Source organism: Mandrillus leucophaeus, unplaced genomic scaffold, assembly GCF_000951045.1.
Source record: "Mandrillus leucophaeus isolate KB7577 unplaced genomic scaffold, Mleu.le_1.0 Scaffold307, whole genome shotgun sequence".
NCBI classification, from domain to species: domain Eukaryota; kingdom Metazoa; phylum Chordata; class Mammalia; order Primates; family Cercopithecidae; genus Mandrillus; species Mandrillus leucophaeus.
In genome coordinates this window covers 1,636,978-1,646,910 of record NW_012103221.1, presented here as the reverse complement: position 1 = coordinate 1,646,910, position 9,933 = coordinate 1,636,978, and the positions used below count along the sequence as shown (strand labels likewise).

Genomic DNA, 9,933 nt, shown 5'->3' with positions numbered 1-9,933 from the left:
AAACAATATGTTTATTACAGCAAAATCACTTGAACATTTTGATAAATCAATTTTCTCAAATTTTTTACAGTTAAAAAATTTTTTTATGATTATGACTGACATTTTGTTATTAATCTCTTAAAGTTTAAATGTACCAGAAGTTCTGCTATTTAAAATAAAACTCTGGAAACAATCTTGAAATAGAAAAGTCTCCATCATCCCCTAATTTATCTGCTTTGTAGATTTAATTTTATTTTATATTTTCTTATAGAATCACCTACCTATACCTACCCAGATACCTACCTAGTCCTATCTGGGAAACAAATGCAAATGAATATGTTTTAGAAAACTATTCAAACAGAATTCTATTTTAAATTCCAAATTATTAAGAGTATAACTAGTGAATACTTTGGCATGAGAAAGATTAACTAGCCACTGCATGGAGGGAGAAATATTTGGCTGAACTTTATATATAATCATAAAAAGCAGAAATAATAAAATTAGCATAGTTTGGTCAGGAAGAATCAAGAATGAGTGGGAAGTAAAGACATTTTTTGAAGTTCAGCAAAACAAGAATGAATAAGGCAAAACCTGGGGATCCAAAGTATGAATTGTAGAAAAAGAAACTTGAAAAGAGCAATGTTTAATGCAGCTACAACTGTCTCTCAGTGAAATACATTATGAAGGCCCATTTCCCTATAGAAAAAAAGAAAACCTGTAATGAACGTATCATATCCTTTAAGACAGTCCAACAGTCACTTAAATATAATGTTCGGATAATCCAAGCAACTTTGTTCTTAACCAAATCTCCTAAAATAGATTTCTCCTATTAGCAAGGGAGCATGCTCATTCAGGATCATGAGTATAGTCCCTTTGGCCATCTTAGCTCTCATATGTATTAAGAGGTGCTCTGGTTTCCAAATCAAGCCTCATGTGAATTTAATGGGTATGAAGCAGTTCTTTGGTGACCGATAACCTAGTAGATGAGATCACAAGTGCTAATTTAAAACGCCTACTACAGTGCCCACTACATAGAAAGCTCTCTAGGATTTGTTTTCCTTCCTTCCCTTGCAACTCTGTAATAAAAAACACAAATCTATAGCCCAAAAGAATTGCACAAGACAAGGATGATCTGTTGTTGATACCTTAAATATTTAATAATTTATTGTAAAAGCATTTTGTATACCACTATAACAAATACTGAATATGGTTTTATGAAAGTTATAATTTTATAACAAAAATATTTCCTAAATACCAAGGCAATCCACCTGTTTTCTTCTTAATCTCAGTATAACAGCTAATATTAGGGTTAGAATTTAACCCTAGCAGACATGAAAATTTGGTCTCTTGGTTTATTTTTTATTTATTTATTTTTTTGAGACAGAGTCTCGCTCTGCTGCCCAGGCTAGAGTGCAGTGGCTTGGCTCACTGCAAGCTCCGCCTCCCGGGTTCACGCCATTCTCCTGCCTTAGCCTCCCAAGTAGCTGGGACTACAGGTGCCCGCCACCACACCTGGCTAATTTTTTTTTTTGTATTTTTAGTAGAGACGGGGTTTCACCGTGTTAGCCAGGATGGTCTCGATCTCCTGACCTCGTGATCCACCCGCCTTGGCCTCCCAAAGTGCTGGGATTACAGGTGTGAGTCACTGCGCCTGGCGGGTCTCTTGGTTTATAGATATAGTCAGATACATAGGAACATTGACTGGCATTTCCATGTCAAGAAACATGGTCATATGTACAGCCAAGACACAGACAACCAACAAGTTTTAAAGAAATGTGCACATCTCTAGTTACAGATTCTAACCAGAATTACTACAGGAGAGCTGGCAAATGACAACCACCAATACATACATTTCTACACTCCTGAAAAAGACAACATCAAAAAACATTAAGAAATTCGGCATCAGGTGGACAACATCTAGGTTTTGGGGCTAATATACTGATTCATACATTGTACAAAGTTTCATCATTGCCCCCCAACCTTGGAATTTCAGAGTGTGAGTGTATACAAAACAATTGCTTTGTCCCTTTTCTCATATTAGAGCTCTGATATTTTCCTAACTCTTACAGTCTTCTAGAATGATCTGTCAGATTTTCACTCAACACTGGGTCAGATCTCTTCTATACATGACCTCATCCTTCTCATGTCTCCTCTGTTTGCAGAGAGCCGGTCAAAGTCTTGGAGGTGGAAACGAACTGCCAACTGATTAACCATTTTCCTTAAGGTAAGAAATGCTGCAACAACTTGGAAAGCCAGGAAGAGAGTGAAGATGATATGTATCGCTTTTTCCAAGGGCAAATTTGTTAGGCCTTCATTAAAGAGCAAGAAAAGAATTAAAGGTAACTGCAATAGAAGGCTCAAAAGCCAAAAGCCAGCCAACTCAGGAACCTGCAATGACACATATCAAGAGTAATAAAAATCAGTAAAATATAGTTTTTGTTTATACAGATAAGTACTTATCACTACTGTGAACCTACATTATGGGCTCTGTGAGTGATTCCGAAGGAGGATGACATGGTCCTTGTCCTCAGAGAACTTAGTCTAGATGAGAAAACTAATTTATGTAAAACAATCCTAGAATACTATACTTTAGTGAACAATTAAGGGCAATATTTAGAAGTACAGACTAAATGCTACAAGAAATAAGTGATTAGGGTAGGTGAAAGAAAGACCTCAGGGATGTAGGCTTTTAAAGTTGTGGAGGAGGAAGAGGCAAAAAGCAAACACGTGAAACTAGCATGATTGGGAATCAGCACGTCAGCCTGGAATGAATGGCTGAGTGAGAAAACAGCAAAACCTACAGTAAGACAGGCTGGGTGGGGCCTTATTATGAAGGGCCTAGAAAACCACAGGAATCTTTAGGCATTATCCCTACACTCTGGTAACCATAAATGCTTAGGTAGCATGATAATGCAGAAAACATGGGCCTGGCGTAGGAAACGAATTCATAATTTTCCCCCATTTTCTTATTCAGGATCCAAATACACATGTTTAAGTAACCATGTATTTTCAAGATTGATGAGAAGAGGGAAAATATCAATTTTAAGTGTTTACCACATTCATATGCTTTACATAAATCATTTCACTTAATCACAACAAACCTGTGAAGTAAATATTATTTTCCTCATTTTATATATGAGGAAACCAGGGCTCAAGAGATTAAGCAAACAGACCACAGTGACAGAAGTGGTAAAGCTGGAGTCAGGCTTTAAATTCAGGCCTGTGCTCTTTCTGCCACACCTCACTGCCTTTTACTTGTTATGAAAACTGATTTCATTTATATCTATCACTGAGAGAAAGGAAAAAAGAGCTTACCTTTTCCTGTAGGTTACCCATGTAGCCCAGATACAACCGGATGGCTTCAATTAAGGTTATTAGGATGATAACAGTGATCACAATGAATTTGTAGTAATCAGGCAAGATTGAATACTAAAAGAAAGGCCAAAACATGTTTGTAAAATCACACGTATAGTAACACTGATTTGAGATAGAAAAAAATTATTAAGAACTTTAATTTTATTGACACTCTAACAACGTCAGGGCAGCAAAAGTATTAAAGCTTAGATTTACCTTCATGTGAAGCATCATAATGCTGCTCACCCACCACAGTGGGAAATAGTAGGTATTAAAATAAAGTGACATCTGCAATGCCAAACTGGAGACCATTTCATTTTCTACAGAAGGAATAGAAAAGGAATAAATTATGAAACTTGGTCTATGCCCTATATATATATATATATCCTATCCCCTAGAATTAATAACTATAATATTGGCTCAGTAAAACACCAAATTTTAAGCCTATTTATAATCATTGACAGTAAAAGGAATATTCATCCTAATACCAGTTAGGTCAAATATTGGCTATTTGGGGGTATGTTTCATATTTTTCAATTATTTTACCATTTTGCCATTACAGTCTTCTGACTTTTTTGCATATACTACTGGTACAGATTTAATGTAGAATATCAATATAAATCCTATTCAACAGATAATTATCATTGCCTCCTTTGTAGAATTCTATGTAAATAGCATATAAAATTAATGCATAAAATAAATAAAAATGAATCTCTCACATATAAACTAATCTCATACAAAAACGGATTACCAAGATTATATAATTAGACACATCTTTCTTTTCAGCATACCCTAATCTTAGCCATTCTTTAAAGTCCAATTCAGCGTCGTCTTTTCCATCAATACTTCCTTCATCAGTTCCCCCACCCCAGCAGAAATACCTTTCCCTTCAGGTACTTATCACTCTAAACTGTCAATAAGAAGTGCTAGCAAAGAACCACATTCCCCTCCCCGAAAAACAGTCTGGTGTACTGAACCGATCACGGGCTTCAGAGTTCAAGCAAACCCGAGCTCCCCAAACCTCTGTGACCCTGGATGTCAGACTTGATAAAATTATTTAAGTTCTTTGAGCTTCTATTTCTTCATCTGTAAAATAGTGAAATTAAAACTTCCTTACAGGCTGCTTGTGAGAATTAAGAGCCAATATGAATTATTTCTGCCCAGCACTGTGCTGGGCACACTTAGTAGGCACTCAACAAATATTAGTCCCCTTTCCTTCTTCTCTTCTATTTATCTACTTATCTGCAAGCACACACCATGTCCCACCCTAATTTGAGACCCTCATAGAATCTAGCATCTTGCTTTATATGCAGTGAATATCAAATACACATAAGAATGAATTAATGTAAGCATACTGTCATAAGGACATTACTAGTATAGCCATTTGTGATACATGAGTTCCATTTACCTAAGGTTGATTCCATAACACTTTTTGCTTTTATGTAAGACAGAAGGGTCCTAAATTAAGAATTTGATTTTTAAAATTGAACCCTACAAAATACATCCTAAATTTGACTAAATTCTTAAGAGCGGACACATATATTGAAATCAGTTGTTCTACACGTAAGATTTTAAAGGTCCTAAAATAAATGTCTTAAGAACATTATTTTCTCCTTTTCTCCATAGTTGAGTGTTTTTATCTGTCATTTAATAATTTTAAAATATAAGAAACAGTCATGGTCTCTCACAGCAAAATAGTTTCTTTTAGCTCCAAAAATATGCCTGATTATTATGATCTACTTTTGCTTGCAACTGCTTATTAAATTACCACTGATAAATGAATGAATTCTTAAAATCTGTGAAATCTGAAGACAACTCACCAGCCTAGGATCTTTCTGATAGCAACAGCACAATGCTGTGGACATGGTAATTACATAAATTTGTTATTACAGTACAAATAATCAAACCTACTTCTGATCCACAAAGAACAAAATACGGGAAAGAATAATAAATTGGGCAAGCAGAACATTTCAGTACCTTTGAGAAGAAACGGTAGTCAAATTTTGCAAAGAACGGTTTTTATGTTAGAAGTATTGTGTGTTAACATCTTAAAGGTTATGCTATGTCCATATTTCAGCAGATCAAACTTATAATCATGGAAATGAAAATCAAATTAATATGTAAATGAACCTTAAAAGCATAAGATATACATTTACTGAATTTTGCAAAAGTTCAAGTTGAGTTCTATAAATGGAATTTAAATTAAAACATACATATAAATCAGGGATAGGTAAACAACTGGTCAGCTGCCTAAACGTTTTTGTACAGTCAATGAGCTAAAAATGTTTTTTCACCTTTAAATGGTTAAAAAAGTAATATTTTTTTCATACGTGAAATTCGTATGAAATACAAATTTCAATATCCTTAAAGTTTTATTGGAACACAGCCATGCCTATTCAATAACTATTGTCAGTGGCTGCCGTGGAGACCATATGGCCTACAAAGCCTAAAGTACTTACTATCTGGCCCTTTTCAGAAAACGTCTTTTTACCTTGTATTATCAGACGTTAGTGCTCATTAAGCCTCATCCTTGGAACCAGAAACGTGAAACCTAATTTTTTCACATTTTTCTCTGTACATCCTAAATCATAAAGGCCTACATTTGGGGAATAGGCAAGTGATCAAGACGACAAAATGCAGCTTTGGGGACTACCTTTACTTTTCTCTGTCCCTTTTAAAAATTCTGTAAAACCAAGCAGTGGAAAAGATTTATATTTCCCAGCAGACTTGAATGATGGAAACCACACGGGTTTGGTTGACAGTGTGTTGTCTACCATCATGATGTAGGAGGAGGAACCTGTTCTGGAGGAAACTGCGTTATCACTTGTCATCAAGTTGAAGGATGCAAAGGCATCATGGTATTTTCTTACCTTATGGTAAGAGTTACATATAGGGGAGGAGGAGAAGAAGGCAGGGAAGGGGTGAGTTTTGTTGAACGTCCGGCTAGTATGGCACATGCCAGTTGGGAGTGGATGGTGGTTTGAAAGGACTCTAAAAAAATTTTTTTTCCCCCCTAATCTTTTCTGCCAGAAAATGGCCTTGCTTAGGAACATACTTGTTCTGCTAGGAAAAGGGAAAAGGCAAATTTGCTCCCTGGGCGGCGGGTGGGGACAGGGGAGGTGGGATTGCTTGGGCTGTTCCTCGCCATCCTGGACAGAAAAGCGGGGCGGGCGCCGCAGAGGAAAAGCAAGTTGGGCCTTCGCTCTCGCGGTGCGCGGGGGACTAGCCTGTGCAGCAAGGGCGGCTTTTATCTTTTTATTTTTGGGGTTTCCCAGGAGCAATGATGGGCCTTGCGTGGCACAGAGGTCGGCCCCACCTCAGCTGCCGGGCTTGCACGGAGCAGGCCCGGCGCTAGCACGCGCAGACCAGGCCCAGCCCGTGGCCGGAGGCCGCCAGCGCCTCAGCTCCCCGCCCCGGCCGGCCCCTCCTCCAAGGCTCTGGCCCGCACTGCGGTGAACTGACTGAAGGCGACATCGCCATTTTAGGTACGGGCAAATTCTGGACGCTCCAAAACCCACGCCAAGCCCTCAGCAGGCCACACCCCCTGCGCCGGCCTCGGTCACTCACCGGGACCCTCACTGTACTCCGGACCGGTCCGATTGGAATCAGTGAACACAGCCCGGCTGAAGTTTCCCAGCCGCTGGCGCACCGGATCCGGCAGCTCCATGCCTGGGCCTCGGTATCCCTCGCCCCCTCAGATACAGGCTAGTCTGCGGGCGTTCGGAGGCTCCGTGGTTCTCATGGCAACCGGCCGGCGAGATCCGGGAGCGCGCGGGGGTGCCCGGCTGGGCCGGGTCTCGTCGGGAGCCCGCGCAACCTTGAAGGGACCGGCGTACTCAGAGCGCGTTCCAGGCGCCGGGAGCCGCGCGCCTCGGCCGTGTCCAAAACGGCAGATCTCTTAGTTCTGCTTTGAGCCCGACCATCCTAAAAACAAACCTACACTAAGAAATGAGCTGGGGTTGGACTGCGATACAAGGAGCCCTCATATCTTGCCAGTGAAACTGTAAATCGGTACAACCTTTCTGGAGGGAAATAGAGAATGAATGCAGAGCTTAAAGAATGTCTAGAGATGTAGGGGTATGTGTGAGAGAGAGATACTATGACTGATTATTTTTTAATAAGAAAATAGAGCAATGGGCAACTGATTAAATGTACTGGAGCATATGCATTCAATGGAGTATGTTTCAGCTGCTTATAAAATGCTTGCAAAGAATATTGAATGATATAGTTTATGTAAAAATAAAGCAGAAATAAAACTAAATGAGAATAAACCTAATTTAGCAAAATTTATGTGTATGAGTGGAGGGGAGGAGAGAGCATGTGCACACTGACTTCAAAAAAAACTGGAAAAAAATATTAACAGTAGTTATCACTGGATAGTGGGATTGTAGGTGATTCAAAAATTTTTAAACACTTCTGTATTTTCTAGCTTTCTCTCTAAGATATATTACTTAAATAAAACTAAGTAATATACATACAGAAAAATTGTATACTATTTGTAAGTAATAAACATATAAAGATATATTACTTAAAAAAACTAAGTGTAATATACATACATAGACAAACTGAAATCTGCATGTCTAGTCAGCACCCTGTTCAAGAAACGTTACAATATTCCCAGAAACTCCCCCTTCCTATTTCCTTTCAGTCACTAAACCCCCTCCTCACTCATAACTGACCTTTCCTGAATTCTAACAGCAAAGGAGAGTTTTGCCTTTTTTTTTTTAAATCGGAACATTTATTGTGTGACTAATCCAAATATATATATATTTTTTATTTGCGACAGAGTCTTGCTCTATCGCCCAGGCTGGAGTGCAATGGCACAATCTCGGCTCACTGCAACCTCCGCCCCCCGGGTTCAAGCGATTCTTCTGCCTCAGCCTACCGAGTAGCTGGGATTACAGGCGCCCGCCACCACACTCGGTTAATTATTGTGTTTTTAGCAGAGACAGGGTTTCGCCACGTTTGCCAGGCTGGTCTTGAACTCCTGCTGCAACAGCTGTCCTCTTGGGTTTAGGTGGCGTTCCTTCAGAAAAGCCATGTCTTAACCTGCTGTACACAACTTTTAGGTGCCTCATTCGACCAGTCTCGTTGGTATTTTGTTTTTTAGCCTCAGCACTCCAATTATACTTTGTCTTGGCTTGGGAGCCGAGCCGCATTTGCCACAGGCAAACTTTTGAAGGAGGTAGATCTTAGAGTCACAAGGCAGCACTAGCTGTGCATCTTATTGCACCACTTTCTAGATGTGACACTCCCTTTGTCATCTTGCTTCTCAGTTTTGCATATTTATATAAAAGCCATGGTACTGTAAATACTTTTTAAAAATAAAAAACTGGCTTTGTCTTCAACATTACTTTCATGAAATTCCTTCATATCATTGAGTGTAGATTCTTTTGCCTTGCTCTGTGTGATCATACCACAATAAGCTTACTCATTCTACTGTTGATGAGTGTCTGTATTTTCTAGTTTGCAGCTGTTATGAATAGTGCTGCTTTGGTGAAAAGATGCCTCTTGGTGAACATATGCATGCATTTTTGTTGAGTGTGTATCGAGAGTGGAATTGCCATGTCATAGGATACGAAAGACCCAGCTTTAGTAGAGGCTGCCAACAGTTCTCCAAAGTGATCGAACCAATTCCTGCTGCCTCCAGCAATGTATGAATATTTCCATTACTCCATATGCTTCACCAACACTTGTTATTTGTTATCCTTTCCTTTTAGCCCTTCTGATGGGTGTGTGGTAAAAGTATTATTTTTACAATCAAAAGGAAAATCACACATTTATATAAATGCAAGAAGAAGATATGGGTGGAAATAAATTCATGACTAGAATTTTAAAATAATTACACAAACGTTTATTGCATTCCTAGTGTGTTTTTGGGTATTGTGCTAGGCTAATTAGGGATATGGTCCCTCTTCATCAAGAAGCACAGCTCAGTGAAAGAGTGAGAGGTATGGAAAGAAGTAAGTGCAAACACTGTTATTATGAGTGCTCTATTAAAGGACCACTGATGAAGAACCAATTATTTCGGGTTGAAGATGTCAGCGAAAAGCTGGTTAACTCCTGCTTCATTTCAAGATGGAGCTCAGACCTGAGAATCTCCAAAAAGGCTTCTAGGACCTTCCTGAAGTAGCTTAGGTGCTCTCTTCCGTGTTTCCCAAAGTATCTTCCTGTTGTTTCTTTGGTCACAGTGCTGGTCACTCTATACCAAAATTGTCTGTTTATGTGTCTGTGTCTCTTGCTAGTCCTTAAACTCTTAGAGGTCAAGAATGGACTTTCATCTTTATATCCCCAACACTAGCGCAGTGTGGTACCTGGCCAAGAGTAGGAGCTGGATGACCGTTGAGTGAGTAAAATGAAGAAAAAGCCTAATAACCACTCTCTTGTCTTCCCTTTCTAGTTCAAGGACTTAGCCAGCCTTGTATAAGGTTCACTTTGTAGAATGGTGAATTGGTGTATTAAAACATAGTGAATTTATAACAATTTAAAAAACCTTAGCAACAGAGAATCACTTCTCATCTATCAAATGAACCGAGGTTTTTTTAATAAAGGGAACAGTGAAGCAGGAGGCCTCAGGCTCAGCTGATTGAATTATAATTT

The 9,933-nt window shown here is 39.0% G+C and overlaps 1 protein-coding gene across 1 annotated transcript; it reads right to left on the bottom strand.

Annotated features, from left to right (window-relative positions):
* Positions 1-1,115: 1,115 nt before the first annotated feature.
* TMEM17 (transmembrane protein 17) lies at positions 1,116-7,367 on the bottom strand. Its single transcript, XM_011987308.1, has 4 exons — positions 6,901-7,367; positions 3,550-3,653; positions 3,295-3,408; positions 1,116-2,367 (listed from the first exon to the last, which is right to left on the bottom strand). The coding sequence occupies exons 1-4, from the start codon at positions 6,998-7,000 to the stop codon at positions 2,089-2,091; spliced, it is 597 nt and encodes a 198-aa protein (XP_011842698.1). The 5' UTR covers positions 7,001-7,367; the 3' UTR covers positions 1,116-2,088.
* Between the last annotated feature and the right edge of the window lie 2,566 nt (positions 7,368-9,933).